Source organism: Brachyistius frenatus, unplaced genomic scaffold, assembly GCF_029030835.1.
Source record: "Brachyistius frenatus isolate BFR_SWC_R1_liver_20210118 unplaced genomic scaffold, ASM2903083v1 Contig_146, whole genome shotgun sequence".
Taxonomy (NCBI): Eukaryota; Metazoa; Chordata; class Actinopteri; family Embiotocidae; genus Brachyistius; species Brachyistius frenatus.
The window spans coordinates 189,802-215,021 of NW_027210745.1; the positions used below are offsets into that span (position 1 = coordinate 189,802).

Sequence of the window (25,220 nt, forward strand, 5' to 3'; positions counted from 1 at the left end):
ATACGATAACCTTGTCTGATGAGCCCACGACATTAAAACCACTGACAGGTGAAGCATGAAGTAGAAAACAACAGCCCAGCAATAAATCCTCCCTTCGTGAGGTTTACAATGTCCAGTTGTTATTCAGTCCGATGAAGAGAGGTCATGATTTATTTTGATGGTCATTTTGGAGAGACTGTAATTTAAGAGGTGTTGCTAATATTTGGTCCCTCCCATTTAAATGAATCGGGCCGACAAAGTATTAGGAACACTTGTCAGTATTAACCCAGTGCGGTTCAACAGCACCGCAAATAACAGTCTCCAGAATGAACATGAATCAAAGTGTTTTCGTACAAACAGACAGAAGTTAAATATTTGCATTGTGTCTGAACATCCTACTGTCAGTCAATCATGCATTTTTGATTTGTTTGAGTATTACCTTCTCTTTCTCATTGTTCTACATTCATAAACTTTCCCTTCTTGAAGCTCAGATCTTGACACCATTCAGGCTCAGAGGGGCTGAGCCCTACACACAAAATAACTTAAAGAGCTCAGACAGAGAGGAGTAATACCAGAATCCCCGTCTTGTCATTTCTCGCAGGCTTAGTCTCGCTTTTATCTCGGATGTACACTCGATCCGGATGTAATGCGGCGTTCGCGTCTATTTATCCACTGTGTGCCTCGGCTGACTCAGCAATACATTTCACAGGGAAATTATGTTGTAGTTTTTGCTGCTCAGGGAAATTTTTTTTTTAACCTGGAACCTTAACCGTGTGTTTGCTAAACACAACATGTTTGTTACACCCTTGGAAGTGGAAATCGGCGATCTCGAGTGGTGAAAGGTAGAAATTCTGGCCTCGGGGTCAGTCGCTCCGTCTCTCGGCCAGCATTGATCACCGTACATCTCCGCTGTTCATGTTGTGGAGAATATTTTCAATCAGGCTGTTATTTGTGACATTTCCAGATATAAAAGCTCTGCAATTTTTATCAGAATAAAATTATTTATATTCTCTTGACAGGAAAAGCAATTCTTTGTGATTGTCAGACAGACTGTTGGATTTTAAACTGGAATAAAGCGTTTGTAATAAGAAGCATTCGACACCATGTCCAAAGTGAATGAAATATATCAAATGAATGATGAAGAGCGATGCGGTTCTTTTGTAAAAACCTTTTTTTTTTTTTTTTTTTTTTTTTTTACCCGTCCTCTGAAAAGAAGCTTAACAGCATGTTATTGTGGACACTTGATCGAATGGAAAAAAGTACAAGAAAGAAGGCAAATAACAGTCATATTTACTGCAAGGTTTACACTCAGTGTAATAAAATGCTCATTTGGAATAGTTGTAAATGTCATTTTTTATCATTTATTGTAACTCCAAACAAAAATAATTTCTACAAAAAATATTCAAATAATGTCATATAATATTGATAAGTGGTTCATATCTTTTCTCTCTTTTTAGACTTCTGATTAAATTCTGATAAATTCTGCTTCCTGAATACTGTGTGAAGATTAAATCTCGCTAAGTGTGGCAACAATCACTCATTCCTATAACAACCATAATAGTGACTAAATCTTTTTTTTTTTTTTTTAAATAATTCATAACCCCCTGGATATTATATAATGTGTATAATCTCAGCGACTGCTAGTGGGCACATTAGATACAATGACTGAAGATATAATTTAAAAAAAATGCAGCAGAAATAGAATAAATGTAAAATCAAGTCTCATCTTTTTTTTTGGAGAAGAAATGAAACCTGGTTAATATACTATGTAGGCCTCAGCAGCAGGAATCGAATGAGCACCTCGCCTCCCGACCCCGTCCGTCGTGTCGACACGTCTCACACTGAGTCTGACCGCGCACACACACGCGCACACACACACACACACGCGCGCACACACACGCACACACACACACACACACGCACACACACACACACACACACACACACACACACACACACACGCACACACACACGTTGGCCGTCAATCCAACGGAGGCGAGATCCCTTAACCAAGAATTCAAAAAGAAAAAGAAAAAAAGACAAGGTCCTTGTGGTTACAACAGCCATTCCCTTTGAAGTGAAACAGTGGTGATTAAAGTGTTTTGTCTATGCTTTTTGGTTTGATGCGCGTTGCTCCAGCTCAGGAATAAAGGGAACAGTGGTTGGTATGATTCTTTTTTTCCCCCTTTGACTGGATCTCTTTTCTCCGAGGTCGCTCTCTTTCTTTTTTTTCCCCTCTGTTTGTCCTTCTTTTGCACGCACTCGGTATCATAACAGTCCTGTGTGTGTGTGTGTGTGTGTGTGTGTGTGTGTGTGTGTGTGTGTGTGTGTGTGTGTGTGTGTGTGTGTGTGTGTGTTTGAAAGGAGAATGGGGGTTTTAGGTAGTGTTCTGTGAGTTTGTGTGTGTGTGTGTGTGCGCTTTTGAGAGTGCTGCAGTGTGCGTTCGTCGGGTCCATGACTGGGACGGTCCTCCCCAGGTCACCCTTCGCCCTCACATACACACACACGTAGACACGCGCTCCTTGGTCTGAGGGTTTGTTTTGACTTCTTTTTGTGGCTCAGTGGGGTGTTAACGTGGCCAGCAGGTAGGTTAGCAGAGTGCAGAGCAGCAGGGTGGCCGTGGAAAAGTGCGGCGAAGAGGCGCCGTTGCAGTCCTTGCCCGCCTCACAGCGGGACTGTTGGCACAGTACCCCCTTAAACTCCGGAGGACAGATGCACTTCTGGTTCTGGTAGCACGTTCCTCCGTTCTGGCACAGGAGCATCTCCCCGTCGCAAACGTTAGCTGTGAGCAGAGAGAGCGAGAGAGACCAAAGCGAAGATGGAAAAAGCAGCAGAGGGAGGAGTGAGGGGAAAAAGGATGGAGAGTGAAGGAAGTGCAGAGGTAAGGAGAATGGCGGAGAGAATCGTTGGGAATAAAGAGCGAGCAGCAAAGTGACAGAATGACAGGTGGTAAAAGAATAGTGGGGCAGTAAGGAACACAACGATGTATGGCAAAGAGAACGACAGGTGGAGGAAGATAAGGAGGGGCAATGTTCGGAAAAAAAAACATGACGGGAAACAGAGGTGGAGGGGAAGGGGAAGAATTCAGGGCAGAAAGAACAAAGTAGAAAAGAAAGCAGGAGGAAGGAAAGAGGCAAGATAAATTCTCCAGTCTTTGCCTCAGGGACTACAACAGGTACCACCTGCCTTTTGTTTTGTTTTTGCAGCCCTTTTCTCCGTCCGTTTTCCTTGAGCCTGCACTTTCTCAGGGTCAAGTCAAAATTGTTGTGTCAAACCCAGCAGAAAAATACACTACATGCGTGATATTTCTTAAGCAGTGACATCGTAGTGGCATCGTTGAGATGCTACTAAAGGCTTTAGGAAACGCTGCACTGCACAAGATACTTGACCTAAAACTGTTCTGAGAGAAAAACAGAGATTCAGGCTTCCGTGACGAGAAGTAATTACATGTGCTAACATTTATTATCGCACCAAAATATAATTAGCTCTGTTGAGTTATTTGGAGAAAGATGTCAGAACCTAAAAAAAAACTTTACCATTATTTATTACAGTACGTCCCACATTGTGATAAATAAACCAATGGTCAAAATGTGTGTGCGTGTGCGTGTGTGTGTGTGTGTGTGTGTGTGTGTGTGTGTGTAGGGGGAGGGAGGAGCGAGGGGGGGGGGGGCTGTTTGAGACTGAGGCCCCTGACTACATGGTAAATGGCAGAGGATGGTGAGTCCCTGTAATGGGGTTAAGGTGGGACAGGGTCATCAATTAAAGGAGCAGCTGATCCTGCTAATGAGCAACATGATCTATTCCCCAGTGAGTAAAGAAAACATCGGGAGCCGAGTGGACGGTGCTCTCGCGAAGGTTGCAACATCTCTTCAACCGTACAGTTTAAGACATGAACCGAGACTCCCATCTCCTCATACTCACGGTAACAGCCTTGTTTCCAGTAGTATCCCGGCACACAGTCGTCACATTTGGCGGCCGTGGCGCCCTCTTTACACTGACAAAAGCCTGTGCCGTTACACCGGTCGTGAACAGAGCCCATCTGGTTGCAGTTACACTCTGAAGGAAGAGAACAGTGGAGGAAAAAAAAAAAGAAAAGAAAGAGAGGGAGACATTTAGAAATCCCCGCCTCTTGTTAAATTCTGGGATTTAATTTGGAGTTGAATTGAGTTCAGCCTGAAAATGTGCACATTTGTATTCAGACCGCAGAGTTGTGTTTGATATTCAAACGCTTCAGAGCTACAGTGCTGTGCATGCGAGGCGGGGTTTCTCCAAAGTACAGAGACATCCCGAGATGATGCTCTGATTCAGAACTGAAATTTAGGCCTTTTTCGGACAGAATTATTGTTGAGCTTTGGTTAAGGTTTGCACTTGTATTACCTTGTTGAAAACGCTGAAGCAAAACGCCCGTCTAGAACTTTGTATGCACAACTAGCAGATAAGGTGAGAATTGTAACGCTGATAAGACATAGGATTTTGCATTTCTGATCCAACAGGTCAATTTAGTTTTTTCTGCTCACACAGCGGAGCACGACTACACAAACTCTCTCAAGGTCTACTAGAGGTTAACTTTAGTGACTGGCACGGCTTTCAAAAAAAAAAAAAAAACCCAAAAAACACCTATAACAAACAGCCTTCAAGAGAACTGAAAAATACATTGACAGATGTGCTTTATGTGAGGGCGCTCTGCACATCTTAGATGTTGTTTGGAAAACTAATACCACAAAATAGAAGTGCAGCTTGTTCTGAATCACAGGTTTCAGTTCAAGGGCAGGTAGAATAAGTAGAAGTAGAAATGCATATATTTATTGAGACTGACTGAAATTCAGATCAGTGATAGTTGGTAGCAGATCAGAGGTTATTTAAAAAAAAACAACCTGCAGCTCTCCATATTTGCATCGCATTTGTCAGTCAGTTGATGATGAATTCAAGTTTCTCTCGTGACTTGATGTAAGCCTATGATAGCTTGTATTTTGCGTAAAGCCAAGACCAGCTTCGCTAATTTATTATGAAAATTATTATAAAATATTCATAAAAGTGAAACAAGCCAAGAGGCTCACATTACAACGACCACAGCGACGCGGTGGGTCTTCCTGTGTTTGTGGGTCATGTGCACTAATGTTGGGATTGTGTGTGTGTGTGTGTGTGTGTGTGTGTGTGTGTGTGTGTGTGTGTGTGTGTGTGTGTGTGTGTGTGTGTGTGTGTGCGTGTGTGTGCGTGTGTGTGTGGGATTCAAAGCTGTGGAAAATGGGTGTGCAAATGCATTCGTGTTTTTCTTGCTCTCGAGACGCTGGTGTGAACTGATTTCTGTTGCCACGCTTGGTTGTGCCAGTGTGCTGGCAGATGAGCGGCGGGGGTGGGGGGGGGGGGTGGGGTTATTTGTGCTGACTCCAAAGGTCTGGCCCTGCGTGTGCCCCCAACCGCCGCGAGTTTACCCTCCAACCCCCTGCAGTCCACCTACAGATGGATCCAACGCAACACCAGATTTGAGCCCCACAGCCAAACAGAGTGACTTCTTATCAGGACGTGTCCTTAATAAGACCGAGTTTAAAGAGAGTGAATACACTTTTAAAGCAAGCAAAAGGTGTGGATCACTGTACATAACGATATAACGCTATTCAACGAGTTTGATCATTTTTAGAGTGGTACTTTTCTCTGTTTTGGCCCTGCACGCCAGCACATTGGATATGATATGAGTTTAAAGAGTTGACTTTCAGCTTTAAGGGCGCCTGAGGGTGTTCGCATCGGTGTTGGGCAGAGCTTCTTTAATTCATAGTGCCGTCCATCCAGCTTTGAGACAGCAGAGCAATAACCCTAAAACATCATAAAGTTTTGATGTCCAAACAATGGGAAACTTCACCGGAGCACATTGCTGCTTCTGCTAAAAAAAAAAAAAAAATGAACTAAAGGCAGGAAGCCCTAGAAAGGAGCAGAGATGACGTTATGCAGAGACATTTTTATCCTTTGATGGTACTGTAGAGATATCGATCAGAGCGGCTTTAAGTCTGTGGTAGAAATACATACTGTTCCCTACAGTTTGGGGACCATGTTTAAAACAAAAAAAAAGATTTCATCACTGTTCCTCAGTCAAAATCAGCGTTTTAATGTTTTAATCTCATAATCATCGTTTCTTTCTAAATCCTGTGTGTGCTGGATTGCAGAGTCAATATAAAATAATAGTTACCATACATGTACTTTACTCATACATATACTATACTTGGGGGGGGGGGGGGACCCACCCGGTATATTAACAACCGCCCAAGTATATTTGACGATCCATTTCGGCATTTTTTTTATTGATACTTTTTAATCTGTTAAAAGAGGACAAACTCCCCATTTCCTCCTTCACCTGCTCCGCTCCGTGTCAGTGCAGCAGCGGTTAAGCTCCGCCCTTTGTGAAACACAGATCAGAGGACAGAAACTAGGGCGACCTTCAAAAGCTGCAGAGACTATCACACTGAGCTGAAAAGAAACGGGTGCTCATAAATTAGGTAAATAACATAAATACAGTATATCTGGCTGGATGGAAACAGCGTGGCCAGAGTTATGCGAGTGTTAGTCTGAATGCCGCGACTTCTGTTTTAAATTAAAAGCCACCACAAGTACATTTTTCATGTATGGGAAACACTTTGTTTCGTAAAAGTGATACTAAAGAGGTTATATCGTTGAAGAAAATATTGGTTCCTTGTTATTTTTTATAGGGCTGCCCTCTGAAAGTCGACGGTCAAATCATCGGTCGGACACATTTCAGTTCACTGAATACTCAGAAGTTGAGAAGTATTTTTTTTTTTTTTTTTCCTGTATTGGGAGTTATTTGTTATTTTACATGCAGACAATGAACTGAAGTTAAGGTTCTGAGTAGTGAGCCAGGGCTGGGTGTCGTTGGATGGGGATCCCACACCGACCTCTGCTGGAGCCCAGCATCATCATGCCACTACGCCCTCTGAGCTGGCCATTGTAAGTGTTTCGCTTAGGTGGATCTGGTAGGAGGCTAGGGTTGTCCAGTTGGGACTGTTTTTGAGTCTGCTGATCTCCGCCGGCCACAACCTCGACCTGGGGAGGTCTGGCAGTGCGGATGAAGGCAATAAGAGGTGCCTTTGGACACCTTCACATCTCACAGCACAAAGCAAAGCGGCCAAGAGAGCCTCTGCAATTCAGAGACAACAGAGAGCGCACTGAGGATTTTCTGATTGCCAGATAGTCCTTATTAAAAAAAAAAAAAAAAAAAAAAGGTCATGAACAGTCAAATCCTGAGTTGGGTACAGCCCTAGCTTTTAAGCATTAACGACTTAGATGTGGTAATTTCCAGTTTAAAAACAAAACATCTGAGCAATTGCTTGAATTTTATAAGCAGGTACAGCATCCCATCACACACACACACACACACACACACACACACACACACACACACACACACACACACACACACACACACACACACACACACACACACACACACACACACACACAGACCACACACACACACACACACACCATCCCCCTCCACATCCTCTCACTGTCTCCCAGCAGACTGACCCATGCAGACGCTCTCATCATCCAGTTCGGCAGAGGCGTTGCGGAAGTATCCCAGTCTGCAGTGTTGGCAGTTCTGGCCCCTGGTGTTGTGCTTGCAGCTGACGCATGTGACGATGTTCAGGTAGTCGATGTAGCTGCAGCGGTTGGAGTGACCGTAGCACTCGCAGTCTGAAAGGAAAGAGAAAGATTTGAAATCCGTTTTTAAAAGGATGATTATCCATTTTTTTTAGTTAAACTCAAAATGCAAATGATGAAAAACTGGAATAGGAGAGTATTTAAATTCTTCAAGGATTATGGGATGACGGGAGGAAACGATGAAATAACCGGCACTAACGGACGTTTCGGAGAGTTTTAGATGTCAGTGGACAAATGAATGTTTTTTTTTTTTACGACCTGCCTTTCTCGCTCTATATTGGTTCAACAAAGACAGACCACTCCCTCTCCATTACTACACTCAGACGTTTGCTGAGTCTGCTTCACTGTGCTGCACTGATTACTGATGGGAATTCACCATCCTCTGCGTGTCCACACGTTTGCTTGTGTGCGGGCCAAGGGATGTTAATTGTGTCTGGGAATTTAATTGTATTAGGGGATGAGTAGATTACAAGCTTCACGATGATAACCAGGGGAGTTTGAGGTGAGTGATACAGTGTTTCCAGGCTGCACCTCGCACTATACAACTGGTCTGACCCTGGTTATCCCGATTGAAAACTGCCTCTCTTCTAATGCGGGAAGATAAAACGATTTCGATAACAAATTCCCACAATAACGATAAGAAAGTGGCGAGGAATTTAGGATAAATGTGTCTCTTTTGTATTTGGGGCAGCGGTTGTGGTGAAAGGAGGAAATGTACTTGCTTTGAAAATAAGGTGAAATAGCCAGACTTGGTCAGCGTCGCCTTCCTATTTCTTCTGAACTTCTTCTGAACTTCTAGTGGCATTATTTTCCTTTTCCCCACGTAGTCTTTATGTCCACATCATTCATGACTATTTATCAAAAATGTTACTGTGCACATATTTAGTTCGAGCACCAATAGTCATCGATCATTTGGTCAGAATTTTTAAAATATTTGATTTGGTCTATATCACCCAGATATATATAGAGCGTATTTTAAACTAATAAATATAACATTACTCCGTGAACTTTAAATTAAAAAGTACACTTCGGAGTTGTCTTGTAAACAAGTTATATTACACTCAGGGTTACACGCCACGACAAATTGTTAAATCTTTCGGGTCTAACAATTGTATCAAATGTGTTTCCTTCTTTTCTATTGGTATTAAATATGGTATTTTGGTAAAAGGATTTGAGTTTCAATCAATACAAAAAAAAAATGATTGTGGCAATGTATTTTTTTTTTACCCATCCCCCATTTTTACTCACTTTTCACTGCTGCATTTTCATCGCCACGGTTTTAAGTTTTCTTCTATAAAGTGCTGCACAATCAGACCTCTTAATTAAATTTTCTCTTTGTAATTCATGAATTATCTGAGAGGAATTGATTGCAGGTTTTTACTCCACATGCTTGAAAAAAATTAAGACTCTTTCAAATTTCACACCCTAAAACCAAAACGAAGAAAAAAAAAAAAAAAAAAAAAAAAGATGTGGAGAATGGTGTAAGATCTTTTGTATAATTCTTCCACAGAGACAGAAATAAAAGCCTGATGTCACCTCCTGTGTGATCTGCGTTGTGCAGCGAGGTGCTGCTCCAGCGTCTTATTATCGCGACTGAGGCTGCTACCTAATTAAGGTTTTATTAAGCTTTCGAAGTTGGCTGCAATAGTGTGCTGCAAGGCATCACTGTCCTCTAAAGAGGCGTTTACCAGGCATGTTTATGCAAATACACATTTAAATGCACATTAAAAAGTCGGAGTTTAGCTGTTTAATCAGCCGTCACATTATTATTTTATTATTGTTTGGTTGATGATGCCAGCTGAAATATTAATGAGCTGGTTTAAAGGAAGCCAGCGAGAGGAGCACCATAAAGTGCCTCTCTCAGCACTGAGGGAACCAAGCTAGCAGTGGGGGGAAGAACTGCCTAATTAAATATAAATGGCCAATTACTGCGCAGACTAGAGAGGCAATGGGACATTGTTCCACAAATGATCGTTACGAGTCAAGATACCGCTTTATCGGTGTTTATCAATTGTGAAGTGTTACGCGTAAAGGACGGCCATATTGGGAGACGGAGCGAGAGAGAAGTGCCTGCATCAAACAATCTGTGGAGTTGAAGGAGTGATGTTAAATTCTGCTAACAGGCATCCTTTCAAAAATCAATAAACACAAACGGCAGTGTAGGTAACCGTTTGATGGTTTGATACGAAGTCCAGATTCTTACCTTGATCGTGCACATAAAGCAAACACAACCACGAGGGAGTCACGGATGCATAGGGAAAGAAATGAAAAATGAAAACATAAAACAGACAATTGGAAGGAATTTTTCCACAGATTTTCCTCTTCAAAAACAAAAAACAAAAAAAACACCATCTGCAGTTTAGGGAAATGACAAGAAAGGCTTTAAGATCCATTGATCTGAACCAAAGAATCAAGAAGGTTTAATCAAGCTCGAGTCTTCTTTCCGCTTCTTCAAACCACATGCTGCTTGTGTTGGTCTCTTACCTTTGAAATCATTGTATACGATCCCAAACAACTGTTTGGCCTGGGGCTCTCCTGAGATCAAGAGTTTCAGAAGTCCTTGAGGGACGAAGGAACCTTTGTTAAAGATTTGTTTCCACATCATTCACCGCGCTACCGTTGTCTACCGCAACTGTAGCGTCACACAGCTGGAGCGGGTTATAGCCTACAGGTCAATATCAGTTCTACAGAAGGGGTTTTATGGATTACATGACGGGGATTCCCAGTAGTTTCTACTTTCAAGAAGGGGGTTGCTTTCTTCTATTAAGCTGACAACATCTTCACCAAAGTGCAGTGTTTCTTAACTGGTTGGACACAACTAAAAAGGTATTCACAAGATTTTATGAAAGTCCGTATGGAAGGAAGAAGCTGCCGATACGCTTCGCTCGACCCATATCAAATATGAAACCTTTTGTAACAGGTGGATTGGACTGGCAATTTGATGTGGCTTGTTTTAAAGGATACCTTATGGTTTTAGGCTTGAAGCACTCAAAAAAAAAAAAAAAAAAAAAAGAAGTTTATTCTGGACTTTGAAGACTACGGCTGCCCCCAAATATTCGATGAAGAATTAGTCGATGAGAAAAGTCTTAGTTGACCAAGTTTTAATTTGTTGTTAAGTCGCAAGAAAAACAAACCAAAAACTCAAATTGCGCTTTGCGAGAGATCTCCGTCTCTTCTCGTCACTGCAGCGTTGCCTTGGACAGTAAAGACTGCACACACACACACACACACGCGCACACAAAGACTTGCTATTCGGTAGTTGTGAGGACACTCATTGACGTAATGCATCCCCTAGTTCCGTACCCTGACCTTAACAATCGCACCAAAGTGCCAAACCCCGACGCTAAACCTGAACCGACTTCAAACCTTATCCCCCAAACCAAGTTTTAACCCTCGAATTGCCACCGATCTCACCACGGTTGAACCTGTCGCCAGACTGTTTTTTCCAGTAGCTGTTTACAAGGTCAAAATACAGGACGAGATCTCCTGAAAACGTTTTGACAAAAACGAAATTTGAACAGGACATCTGGACAAATTTACCTGCCAAAGATTGTGTGGATTGCGCTTCGGTTTGCAAACTACAGAAATCATCTTTCGACTTCAATTCTGCATTATCGTTCGCGAAACTTTACAGGCTAAGATTTAATTTGTATTTGTCGGCGATGACGCAGGGAAGCTAAAAAAACAACAACAACAACAACAACATCTGTTTGAAGATTCAACTTAGAAATAATGTAACAACTGGAGCCTGAAATGACTCCATCCAATGGATCGCGCCTGCAGCACTGAACATTTCAGATAAAAGCAGCTCTCTGTCACCTACTGACCAACCAGTTATGAATCACTGTGTGATTATATCGCGTGTTGAAATTCTACCTTTCTTCTTCACTTTTTCTCTCTCTTCTCCGTCTTCATCCTCCCCCCAGACGGTGTGTTTTGAGGTCTCACGACCGCCTCCTTCCCACTCAGGTTGTTCAACGACATGATGCACTACAAATGAGCAGCAACTCAAAAATCAATCTGTATCGACGCAGCACAGATTTTCTTGTTACACACGAGATTTTGTGTCTTTTTAAAAAAAATTTTTTTTACACCAAACGAGATACAACAAAGACTACTGACAGGTCAACAACATCCAATATTTCTAATATAGATCTTATTCAAATGTAATATTTGTGTGTTTGTTTTTTTAACACAAAGCACACTCTGTCGAGCGGACATGACATGAGGGTATTGAAAATGTAAAAAAAAAAAACTATTTTCATACACTTCTGAATAACAGTTTATTTCAAGAGCATCTTCAGCATCAAATTCACCTTCCTCCTTTTCGTTTACTCCTAACCCTTCATCCTTTATGCTGTCTGTTTCTCTTTTCTTGCCCTTCAGCATCACTTATTTTGTTAGATAAAAATACGGCACGATGCCACCAGATTAAGATTTAGCCTTACGGCTCGTGTTGACTGACAGGCTATCACCGTCGCTGAAGAGATAAACTCGGATCCGTTTCCCGGTTTCTATTTGTCGCCGTACGCTAACGAGCTGAGCTGGCGGTGAAAGTTGATCTATCAGCGCGTGAACAAAATACCTCCTGTCTCACGATGCTCCCCATGTTCGGAAAACGTCGGGGTGCTGTGGCCGTGAGTCTCATGTACGCGTCCCCCAAAACTGTGAGAGACTGAAACACCACAATCACCAAATAGGAAAAGAAAACGGAGCTTCATTTTCTGAGAAGACGACTGCCTCTAAAGCAGGTCGGATAGATACCTTTCCTTCCACTGTGCGCCCCGTGTTCAGATGAGGTCGGGGGTTTGTGGCCGCGAGTCTCGTGTGCGTGTCCCTCGGACTCGTGGTGGACTGACACACCGCAACCAAAAAACATTATTCTGGGAAAGCGTTCCATGCTCCGAGTAACAACTTCACGATATCTATATCTGGTTTTATATCATTTCAGATAAAATGAAGCTGGCGTTGGTGCCGCTGAAGATTTATTTATTTTTTACTCTTAAACCCGAGTTTACTGACCAAGACGTTATGTTACTGAACACGTATACAGGCGCGTGAATTTAGATCCGTTCCTTCTGTTTATAGCGGCCCAGTTTAATACCTGGAGGTGCCGTGTTTTGCTCTGCATATTTCAGTTTGTAGATTAATTTAAAAAAAAAAAGAAGAAAAAAATGAATGCTGCCAGCTACCTTGTGTTTCTGTATGCCTTTCTTCCCCGTGCTCAGAGGAGGTTGTTGTTTTGTGGCCATGAGTCTCGTGTGCATGTCCGTCTGACTTGTGGGGATCTGAAACAACCAAGGTCATTGAAGGTCTTTGGACACCTGGGGGGCGTTTTGTCGTTACGGCAAAAAAAAAAAAAAAAAAATTCTAACTGTTCTTTTTGTTACTAGTATTTTTACACAGAATGTAAATATTAAATGAAAAATTAACTTTTTTTTTTTTTCCCCCAGAAGAAAGATTTTTCAGAGGTTGGGGATATTCTCAACGTTCGGTGTGCCGGATTGTTTTTTTTTCTTTCCCCCCCACCCAGAAAGGTTTGCGGTGACGTTAACCTCTGGGTGACGTGTCGCCGGTCGAATGAATCAGGCTAGTGAGTAGTTCATGCACTTCACTGTTGGATCTAACGAAGTTGGTCGTAAGCAAGCAACAGCGTGACCTAAATCGACACCATCGCCACTGGATGACGTTGAATCCATCAGTCGGTGCCGAGATATTTTGGATGCCGAACATTCGCAGTATTGATCGCTTTTGGTGTTGTTCATTCGCGACACCCCCCCCCCCCCCCCCCCGGTGTGTAAAGACCTTAAGATTACCAGCAAACATTTCGATAAATGTCTGCTGTTTTTAGGTTTCATCTACAGTACGGTTCTTGCTACAGTTATATATATATATATATATATATATATATATATATATGTGGTTAAACTGTTGCCTACTGCAAACTTCTATCCACTACGTCGAGAAGACATGTACCTGTCCTTGTGACTTTCCTGTCTGCGTGCGCTTCCCCGTGCCCAGATGTGGGGGTTGTTCTGTGGCCATGAGTCTCGTGTCCTTCATGGTTGTGGGAGACTAACAAAATGACCGTCATCAACGTGAACGCAAGCATTTAAATACAGCCGACGAGTTCAGCTTGCGGCAGCAGTTTAGAAAACAGCGGTTTAGAAAACAGCGGTTTAGAAAACAGCGTAGCGAACGACAGCATCATGCGTGTAAGAACAGTTACGTTTATGCGCTACATATTTCTATCACTAGTCACGCTACCGTGAATCTAAAGCACAGCCACGACTGCATTTCAAACGAATACCTTTTGTTTCTGTGTGCCCTCCATGCCCGTGCTCAGGCGAGGTTTTGTGGCCGTGAGCTTCGTGCGCACGTCCCTCAGGTGTGTGATGGACTGGCAAACCGCAGTTGGAATAAAAACAAGAACATATGTTAGAGATTGTAAATACTGTGACTTTGCTTCTTTCTGTTTTTAGGGACTCATTTTTCCCTTTTTTTTTTTTTTTTTTTTTTAACTTGTAGTGAAAGTTTATGCACGACATATTTACGTCACCACAGTAGATCTAAAGCATTGCTACCACTACATATGGAATAGATACCTTTTCTTTCTGTATGCTCCCCATGCCCGTGCACAGACGGCATTTTGTGGCCATGAGTTTCATGTTCGTGTCCTTCAGATGTGTGATGGGCTGACAAACCACAGTGATCATTTAACAAAAGCAAAGATTTTGAAATTGTAAACACTGTCTTTATGGCTTTTTTTTCTTCTTTGTTTTCATGGACCCCTTTTTCACTGTTTAACTTGTGGTACACTATATATTTATATCACTACACTACAGTAGATATAAAGCATTGCTACCACTAGGTACGAGATAGATACCTTTTATTGCTGCATGCTGTCCGTGGCCGTGAGTTTCATGTGCGTGTTCCTCAGTCTTGTGTTGGACTGACAAACCACAGTTGTCATTAACAAAACGAGCAACAATGTAAAAGTGATTAAAAACTATCCGTTTGCTTTTTTTGTTTTCACGGACCCATTTTTCACAGTTTAACTTATAGTGAAAGCTTATCTACTGCGTATTTCTATCATTACAGTAACACTACAGTAAATAGAAAGCTTTGCTATTGCAACTAAGATAAATACCTTTTCCCGCCGTATGCTCCCCACGGCCGTGCTCAGATGCTGTTTTGCGGCCATGAGTTTCATGTACGTGTCCTTCGGGTGTGTGGTGCACTGACAACGCCGCGATAGTCACAAACAGAACCAAAAAAAAAAAAAGATCTCATTATATAAATTTTGTATAATATTTACTCAGCAACCAAAACAACACGTAAACATTTCCTTTCCTTTCAGTTTTAGTGCGACTGGTACAAAATTGGAACTTGGCTCTCGCTCTCTCAAATTGACTGATCGACTATCCCGCTGGTGAAGCCACAAATCCAGATGGATTTGATCTGAATTGGACGATTTCAGCTCTCATTTTTTTCAGGAAACCGTTTCGCTCCGAGTTGCCACATTTAATTCGGTGCATAAAACTAGAAGAAGGCTGCCGCTACTTCCACATGTCAAACGGATACCTTCCCCGTGCTCCTCCGGCCCGTGTTCGGATGGCGTTTTGTGACCGTGAGTCTCGTGTCCGTGTCCCTCAGACGCACCTCGATTATCATGAACATAACCAGAAAAAAAAAAAGCATCTCAGTGTTTAAATTTTGTGTAGGCGTCAATTGTCAATATAACTTGTGGTGAAAAATCCTTCCTAATGCTCCAGATTTAGGATATATGGGCATGCGAGTTTCACTCAAAATTGAATTCGCGGAGAGGTGACAGTCCTACGATAAGTAAACTTAATCGCTATATTCTATACTAAGAATGATCACCGCTGCGTGTAAACAAGCTACCTGTTATTGCTGTGTGCTCCTGCTGGCCGTGCTCAGCTGATGTCGTGCGGCCGTGAGTCTCATGTCCGTGTCCCTCAGACGTGTGGTGGACTGATGCAGCACGATTATCATGAACATAACCGGGACAAAAAAAAAACATCTCGGTTTCTAAATTTTGTATAGACTGTGACGACTTGATACATATTGGCATATTTAACTGTAAAAACATCCTTCCTGGTACCAGGATATGCGGGGCATGCCGGTTTTATTTCACTCAAACCTAAGGTTCTAAAAAAATTGAATCGCCCCGCTAAATATAAACTAGATTATTGAATTAAAACTACCTCCACTACATGTTAAAACTCGATACCTTTTATTGCCGCGTGCTCGTCCCGACCGTGTTCAGACGACGTTGTGTGCCCGTGAGTCTCATGCCCGTGTCCCTCAGACGTGTGGTGGACTGAAAGGCCACGATTATCACCGACACAACCAGACAAAAAAGATCTCGATCTCAAGAGGGTTTTTTTCATGATTATTCTTGATTTATGAAAAGGTGATAGCTTCACTAGATGTAAACTAGATTATTGAATTAAAACTACCTCCACTGCATGTTAACTCGATACCTTTTGTTGCTGCGTGCTCGTCCCGACCGTGCTCAGATGACGTTGTGTGACCGTGTGTCTCATGTCCGTGTGTCTCATGTCCGTGTGTCTCATGTCCGTGTCCCTCAGACGTGTGGTGGACTGAAACGCCACGATTATCACCGACACAACCAGACAAAAAAGATCTCGATCTCAGAGGTTTTTTCATTATTATTATTGATTTATGAAAAGGCGATAGCCTCACTAAATATAAACTACATTACTGAATTAAATCTACAAAGAATTGCCATCACTACGTCTAAACGTGATACCTTCACTTGCTGCGTGCTCACGCTGACCGTGTTCAGACGACGTTGTGTGACCGTGAGCCTCATGTCCGTGTCCCTCAGACGTGCGGTGGACTGACGCACCATGTTCTCATGAACATAACCAGAAAAAAAAACATATTAATGTTTCAATTTTAAATAAATTTTAACTGAGTTTCCACATCTAATTTGTGATTTAAGAAAAAAAAAAAAAAAATTGTTTGAAGTATCCTTGAAAAGTTTTTAGCGATTGATATTCAAGTTTTATCGACTAAAATTTAAATTCGTAGAGAGGTGATATTAAAGTACTTCTTAAAGTAAACTGAATTTCTGTGTTTAATCGAGTGAGCCATCGCTACGTCCAAATGTGATACCTTCACTTGCTGTGTGCTCACGCTGACCGCGTTCAGACGACGTTTTAGGGCCGTGAGTCTCATGTCCGTGTCCCTCAGACGGGCGGTGGACTGACGCGCCACGTTGTCATGAACATAACCAGAAAAAAAAAACATATCAACGTTTACATTTTTCATCATTTTACCCGAGTTGCCAAATTTAACTTGCGATGAAAAAAAATAAAAAATAAATCACTCCTAATACTAAATAATCGAGAGATGTGGTTTACGTTCAAAATAATGTGAGAGGTCGACGTTGCGATTTTAATCGTTTAGTATAAACTAAATAACTGTTAAATTTACTAAGGTTTTGCCACCGCTACATGTGAAACAAATACCTGCTCTTGCTGTGTGCTCGTGCTGCTCGTGGGGAGACGACGTATCGTGACCGTGAGTCTCATGTCCCCCAGACGTGTGGTGGACTGAGACGCCACGGTGATCACCAACATAACCAGAATAAAAACAAAAACACATCAATGTTTGAATTTTGTATAATTTTTTTTTAACCGAGTTGCCAAATTGAACTTAATCCTTCCTCATACTAAAGAACAAAGATATGTTGGTTACATTCAAAATAATGTGAGTGATTGACATTCTGATTCTCCATCTCAAATTGATATTCATCGTAAGGCGATCCGTGTTGCTGAATCCTCGTCCTGATCTTTTATTGCTGCGTGCTTCTTTACTGAATATAAATTAGAATTCTATATTAAATCTAAGAATTTCCACCACTGCGTGTTAACTGGACACCTTTTGTTGCCGCGTGCTCGTCCCGACCGTGTTGAGACGACGTCTCGTGTCCGCGTGTCTCGTGTCCGCGTGTCTCGTGTCCGTGTCCCTCAGACGTGTGGTGGACTGAAGCGCCACGATTATCACCAACACAACCAGAAAAAAAAACAACAACAACAACACGGCGTATAAATTCATTTCACTCGTGGTGAAAACGAGTCCTCCCTCGTGATTCATAATCAGGATGGATTTGGATTCAAAAATCAACGGTGATATATGTGAAATTTCTACTTTACTCTAACTTAAATTTAGGAATTGGTGAAAGCCCCTGCTGAATATAAACTCAATTACTCTGGTAAACCTTCCAAGATTTGCCACCGCTACATGTAAACAAAGTACCTGCGCCGGCTGCGTGCTCCTCGTGGCCGTGAGTGTCGTGTCCGCGTCCCTCAGACGTGCGGTGGACTGACGCGCTGCGATTATCACCAACACAACCGGAAAGGAAACAACTTGACGTGTAAATTCTGTAGGAGTTGCCATATTTAAATCGTGGCGAAAAGTCGCCTGCGGTGGAGCGTTAATCTTTCAAAATAACGCAAGGATTGTGACACGATCGAGGGATTGACGCGCACATTTGAATTCACTTTTAAGCTCAAACTCTTGGAAAGGCGGCAGCGCCGCTAAAAGGAAACAAAATTACTGTGAAATCCGCCGTCGCTGCGTCTGAACTCTCGGTACCTTTTGTTGCTGCGTGCTCGTCCCGACCGCGTTCGGGCGACGTTTTGTGTCCGTGTCCCTCGTGTCCGTGTCCCTCAGACGTGTGGTGGACTGACGCGTAATTATCGTAAACATAACAAGAAAGAAAACGACACCGGGTCAAAATTCTGCTGCTTCCGTCATCATTTTTTGGGGAACACTTTCCCCCCCCCTGACGACTTCATGTTTATTCTATAAAAGTTAATAAGCTGAGTATTTACTGCACTACAGATAAACTTTTTTTTTTTTTTTTTAAATCTCTAAGAACATTGTCTCCCAGACATTTGATAAAGATACCTTTCCTTTCATTGTCCTCCTGTCTGTCCTCTCCGTGATCAGCTGAGCTCGTTGTTTTGTGGCCGTGACTCGAATGCTCGTGCTCCTCCGAGCTGTGGGCGGCTGAAACACCACAGTCATCACTCGCATGACAAACAAACAAAAAAAATTGGATTTTTTTTTTTTTTTTTTTTAACGTCACCAATTTTGTGAGCATCGCTCTTTACTGTAAATTTCAAAACTTTATTGGCTGCATATTTCTACCACTACGATACGAGTAGATAAATCTAGCGGATCTACTTGCCAGCACTGCATGAAAGCTCTTCTTTCTTTTGCCGCCTCTTCTTCCCCATTTTTTCTAAAAAAAAAAAAAAAGACCCCACGGGTCTTTTGCGCCAGCAGCTTATTACGACCCACGGTTAGGTTTTAAAGTTTAGTGTTCTCTTGGCGCTCGTCATAATGAATGTCTGGTGTACCGTAGAAGAGACGCTTGTTCGGGCGACGTCTTTCCTCGTTTGGGCGGATGCTTCGATTTCAGCGGATCTAGGCGCCGGAGACCCGCCTCCTTTTCCGACCAGGCGTTTGCTGTTGCCACGACGACAAAGCTTGCGATAACTTCAAGGAGATAATAACTATAACGCGCTTCGAGTTATCATTTGAAACCCAAACCCGTTACCTTTACCTAACTCTAACCGATCGGTTTTTGTGCCTTAAACCGAACCGGTGGCGCGAATTGACCGCGACGGTCCTGTGGGTCGTGTTTTAGGGAAGGTGGCAGAAATTCAAAAAAAAAAAAAATTCAAAAGCGAAGCCAGCAAATTTTCTGTCAGCTGCTAAGTCTACCTTCAGGTAGAGGTTGATCTGGGGATTTCTGCCACTAAAAGGTCGACTACAAAAAGCTCCAGAGGTGCCGCCGCAAGAGCGTACAGAGCCGATACCTCCTCTTTCCTCGTCCTCCTCCCGCCTTTCGTCCTCGTGCTCAGATGAGGTTGTCGTCGTTTTGTGGCCGTGAGTTGCATGTGTGTGTCCCTCGGGCACGTGGGGGTCTGACACACCGCAGTAATTATAAACAAGAAGCTCAAATTTTCATGCACTTCTGCTTTTTTTTTTTTCTCTAGCGGTCAAGGGAACATTGACACTACGACATAAAGATGGGATACCTTTCCTTTCCACATGTCTGTCTCTATGCTCCTCCTCCTCCTCCCTTTTCTCTCCGTGCACAGATGAGGTTGTTTCGTGGCCGTGAGGTTCATGCACGTGCCCGTAAGACTTGTGTGGGTCTGAAAAAACACAATTTTAATCTAAATAACGTGAACATTTTTAGAAATGTCTGTTGTTCCAACTTTTAGACAACGTGTGATTCGCTAAATGTAATCGGTTACCAATATACGGGCTAGTGGGGCCTACTGAGTCTACTTGCGACATCTAGTGGTTGTAGTAACTATGTTTGGCTCAAATGCAGTACTTTTACCCAGCAGATTGTTGTTTTATGTCCTCGTGTGTCCCGCGGAAAAACAAGTCAACGTTTCTATTCTAAAGTACGCAAGTCAATGTACAAAATGTTTTTTTTTTTTGAAGAGCAACCAAGTAGTTTTGATCCCTGAACCGAAACAAACTCCGACCGCCTCACAATGTTTTTGTGACACCTTTTATGTTTGCCGTGACAACAAAGGTCCCGTACACCTGTTGCTGAAAGCTTCCTCTTTACCCCGGCCTGAGGGGTCGCTGCTTGAATATGCAGGTCCGTCCAATGGGCAATCGTTTCCAACGGCTGCTTACAACTCGGGTTCATTTTGAAACTGTTAGAGCAGCCTCAAACCAATCCGCGTGAACCACCTTCCTCCGCTGCAACTACATGTAGAAAAGCGTCATCGCGTTTAACCAGTGACATCGGTCACCGATGGGTCGCCGACGTGTGACGCCGGTCAAGCCGAGTCGGTCACAGACATCTGCGTACTGTAGAGTTACATACTTTCCAGCACTACATCAAAATTAGATACCTGTCTCATCAGGTTTTCTTTGGTGTTGTTTCTCCTCCTCCACCCTTTCTTCCCCGTGTTTAGATAAGGACGGAGTATGGTGGCCGTGAGGTTCATCTACATGTTCTCCCGACATGTGGGAGACTTGCATATCGCAATTATGGTTGGCATACAGAAAGAAAGAAACAAAAATCTAGACAGTTAGTTAGTTGCTCTATGCATAAATACGTCCACCACTACAATGAACTACGGTTAGCTACAACCACTACAGTACAGTCTGAAGAGATACCTTTCCCTGCAGGTTTTCTCTCTGTTCGCTGCTCCCCATGTTCATGTGAAGTTGCGGCTCTGTGTCCGTGAGTCTCTTGTTCCTGAGACTTGTGGGAGTCTGACACGCCGCAGTCGGCGTTTACACACAAAGCAAAAACACACGGAGGGTGAATTTTATATCCTCTTTTCTGAGGAAGTGGAGCAATAAACAAACAGTCCGTCTAGTTTTACTTCGCCCCGCTGTCCGCTTTTCATTTCTGACCCATCAACTTAAGTCATTGTTTCAAAGTAATATAAGACGGTAAGAGGTAGATTTCGATAGGTTTCTGCTTCAGTTGTTAGGTTCCTAGTTTTCCCTGAGCTGTAAAAATTGTATAATAAAAGTTTATTGACTGCATATTTTTTTTTTTTTTTTTTTGGATAAACACTACAAGTAAACTCCAGCACATTAATCCAAGAAAATTGTCACTACTATATTTAAAAGACATACTCTACCTGTCTTTTCCTCCTCCTCCTCCTCCTCCTCCTCCTCCTCGTCTTCCTCCCTTCCCCGCCTGTGCTCAGAGGAGCCTGCCGCTTTGTGTCCATGAGTCTCATGCACAAACTTGTGGGAGACTGACACACCACAGCCATCATTAACACAACAAGCACAGACATCTTGTGGGGTATTTTACGAGCTCTTTTCCCCGGGAAACAATAAGAACTTCATAATTAGGCTGATACTGCAGCTGGTAAAGATTACTGATATGGTCTGCCCTCTTCCCCCATCTTCCTCCGAGACCTTGTTTCCCTTTTCTCTTCTTCTTCCCCCTCTCTCTCTCTCTCTCTCTCTCTGTCAGATAGTGGATTGCCCCATCGGGGGCCTCAGCCCTCGGCTTGGGAAAAAGCTGCGAGAGTCAGAGAGGCTTGAGAAACTCCTTCATCACTACATTTTCACTCTGGGTGTGAAATAAATGGCATGCACTTCCTTTTATCTGAGTGTCATGACATTTTCTGATGGGTGCTTGTTCTAACTCCTTACGTGCTTCCTTTTTTTTTTTTCCCTGAGTAGAGAAAAAAGATCAACTACAGCTCGTAAGTTTGATATTGTATTTGTCCAAAATATGAATATTCATAGGATGCTATTGACAGTGTTACAGTATGTGACAGTAACGTCTCCTCATGGGCGCACTTCCCCACGTCGAGATTTCAAGTTCTCTCTGATGCCACATTCGCACAAAACATCTCGTATCAGAGACAATTGTGCACACACATTCCACTTTTACTGCATTTTTAATTGTCTCCTGCTCAAGTTTTTCTCCTCTTTTCCCTTTCTCTTCCTCTTTGTCTGCTGCACTTTCCCAGAGGGCTTTTTGCCATTCCCGTGATCCTTTGCGTCAGGTTTTTAGGGCTAAAAGTGAAAAAAAATAGAGATGTGAAACTAGTTTATGGATCAAGCCTCCTCTTCCTTACACCTTTACTGCAACACGGGCGCAATTCAGTTAATCACAACACCGCGATCCTCCTCACAAAGATGATTACTGTTAAAAAAAAAAAAAAATACAGATAGCCAATCACACGAGGCGACCACACCGTGAACGTCAGTGAGGGACTAGTGATCACCAGCCCGCGAGAGAATTACATTCCTGCATGCTTCCATCTGGGTTTCCCCTTGAGGTGTTTTTTTTTTTTTTTTTGTGGAAGCAAAACTCCATCTCCAGTTGTTCTTCAGAGAAGGGGCATCCTGTAAGCATCCCACTCCCCCGCCGTGCATCCCACTTCAGGCTATCTCTCGCCCACTCACTCCCCTTCATCCCCCCTCCTCCCTCGGGCTCCAGTGAGACAGGACGCCAGCAGCTGTTCTCACAGTGCCCCGGACCATTTCACACAACTGGCATCATGCCATCATTACATCTCATCAAAGTAACCCCCGCCTACCTCCACTCGTGTCCGACTCTGGCCCCACTAGACCCACTCTCTCACACATCTGTCGCAGCTGCACGCACACGCACACGCACACACACACACACACACACACGCGCTCTCTCTCTCTCTCAAAACACTCACACATGCAGGCTGAAAAGCTCTCGAGTGGGAAAGCAGTACTTGAATCACAGTTGTTTCAAAGGCTGATGTAGCACAACAGTGAGCATAAATGCATTTAATCTCAGTAACCCGTGCTACCTCGGGGGGTTGGAGGGAAGGGGGGGGGGGGAGTGATTCGACCCGTTCTTGGCATTAATCTCAATCAGCTCAGTCCGTACCGTCTGACATCAGACATTGGCAGCCTGAGCGTTCGGGGGTTCCCGCCTGCTCCACACTGACTGAAAGAAAAGGTGTGTGTGTGTGTGTGTGTAGGAGAGTCAGCTGGGCTTGGTAAACCATGACAGTGATGGAGCTCTTCATCTGCTCCCTCACTGGCAGGTTGACACCCTGCCAGAACCAGCAGCAAATGACCTCAAACAACACGCGATCGCTTTCTCCACATCGTCCTGCTTCATACATTAAAGCTGCTGACACGGTGTTTTATAATCCGCCGCGGTAAACTGAGGTTTGAGTTGGCCTTAGTTCTGATTTTATTTGATACATCTTGTGTTTTTTTCATCACTCTGATCCTGTGCCTGATGCTCCTCAATCCTCTCAATGTCTCCGAATCTGAACTCTGACTGAAACCGACAAGAGCTGATGCTTGTAAAACTTAGTTTTTCTCTCCGCACCCTCTCACTCGCTCCCCCGCCCACATTAAGTAGATTTCGCTGTCGCCAAATTGAATAAGCATCTCCGACATGTGATATGATGCTGAGCTACATAAAAATGCTGATAGTTTGTGTGTAAGAGCGCGTTAGTGACTCTCACTCCCTGAAAATTGCCCATTTTAGAGGAGCTCCACACCATAAACACCATCACGCTGAAAATGATCTCCTGATTCTGAATTAGATTATTCTATTTTCTGTGGGCCTCTACTCTACTCTCTATCTACTGACATCTAGAGCTGTGGGTGTGCCTCACCTCCTCTCTCGCCGTGCTTCGGCTCTGAGTGTTTCTCCTCGGTTTCAGCTCGGCTTGTGTGATGAGGAACTTCAGTCAGAAGATGGAGGATATACTCCTCTGTGATTGTACGGTGGTGATGATGATGGTCAACAGCTGAGTGATGTGTGGGCTCCTTTGGGACCAGGTGAGACGGGTGTGCGTGTTCGGGGACTGTTTCTGAATGCGTGACCTCCTCTGGTGTCGGGGAAACTCTGTGCACCGCAGGCGGGGAGGATGGTGACGGAGGGCGAACCTCCGCTGTAACAGGAAGTGTGTCCGATTCTCCCATGGGTGTCAGCGGAGGCTCAGATAAAGAGGTGGTGGGTACCACGTTGCCTGTTAGCGGGGCTGAGCTCTCTGTAGCTCTGGTTGCTGCTGGCGGAGCTCTGCTGTCTGTTGCATCAGTAGCATGAGGACAGAGAATGTAAATGCAATGAGGAATGGGGAGGCTAAGACATTAGCATAAGAGATGCTGCCTCAGATTGTTTATCCAAAGAAAGCAGAGTTTTCCCTTTTTTTTTTTTTTTTTTTCTTTAAATGTGCACGCACACACACACACACACACACACACACACACACACACACACACACACACACACACACACACACACACACACACACACACACACACACACACACACACACACACACACACACACACACACACACACACACACACACACACAGAAGTGAGAACACACAATGAAAGTGTGATTTCACACTGCTGAGATAGGCTAAACTCAAAAGCTGCTCCACAACCCCTTCAGTGCTGGAAACTGTGGTCTTTCTGCAAAACATTGTGACTGTTAAAGGTGTGACTATTGTTAATATGGTTGTAAAATGAAATCACACACTGTTTGTCAAAGTGTATTTCTCTGTTTTACACTTACAATGTTGTGTATGGACACGTGCATATGTGTTTGCGCACACTCAACTTTGTCATTAGATGAATAATGACAAATAATGGCAGTGCTTATCTCTCACCTTCACAGCAGCAATGAATCAATTACTGATATCCCACCACACAGTGGTACAACAAACTGCTAAATAATCTGAATACATAACAGTGCTGCTATAAATCTTCCTATTTTTCTGTTCTGCTGTCCCGACTGATCATCACACCGTTTTCCACTAATGTGAATCCTTATTCAGCAGCTAATGAGAGAAAATTATAATGCTCCACATGCAACCTTTTAACTGCAGTCTTGTCCTTCGTGAACTTTTTCTTTTGCTGCACACTAGTGAATTGGACCATCAATACGTGTATATTGTGCAATTAAATTTTCCAGGGTAACTCCAATTACTATTTTCACTGAATAAAGATTCATCATCAGTTACGATCTGACTATCCTTCAGAATTTTGTTTTTCGG

At 43.2% G+C, this 25,220-nt stretch overlaps 1 protein-coding gene across 1 annotated transcript in view; it reads right to left on the reverse strand.

Annotated features, from left to right (window-relative positions):
* Positions 1–1,251: 1,251 nt before the first annotated feature.
* Positions 1,252–25,220, reverse strand: part of ntng2b (netrin g2b) — a 69,310-nt gene continuing 45,341 nt past the window's right edge. Inside the window, exons 6-8 of the mRNA XM_069715651.1 lie at positions 7,513–7,680; positions 3,901–4,035; positions 1,252–2,761 (exon numbers count right to left, since the gene is read on the reverse strand). Of these exons, the coding sequence (XP_069571752.1) occupies positions 2,538–2,761; positions 3,901–4,035; positions 7,513–7,680 (527 nt within the window). The 3' untranslated portion in view covers positions 1,252–2,537. The remainder of the gene's footprint in view (positions 2,762–3,900; positions 4,036–7,512; positions 7,681–25,220) is intronic.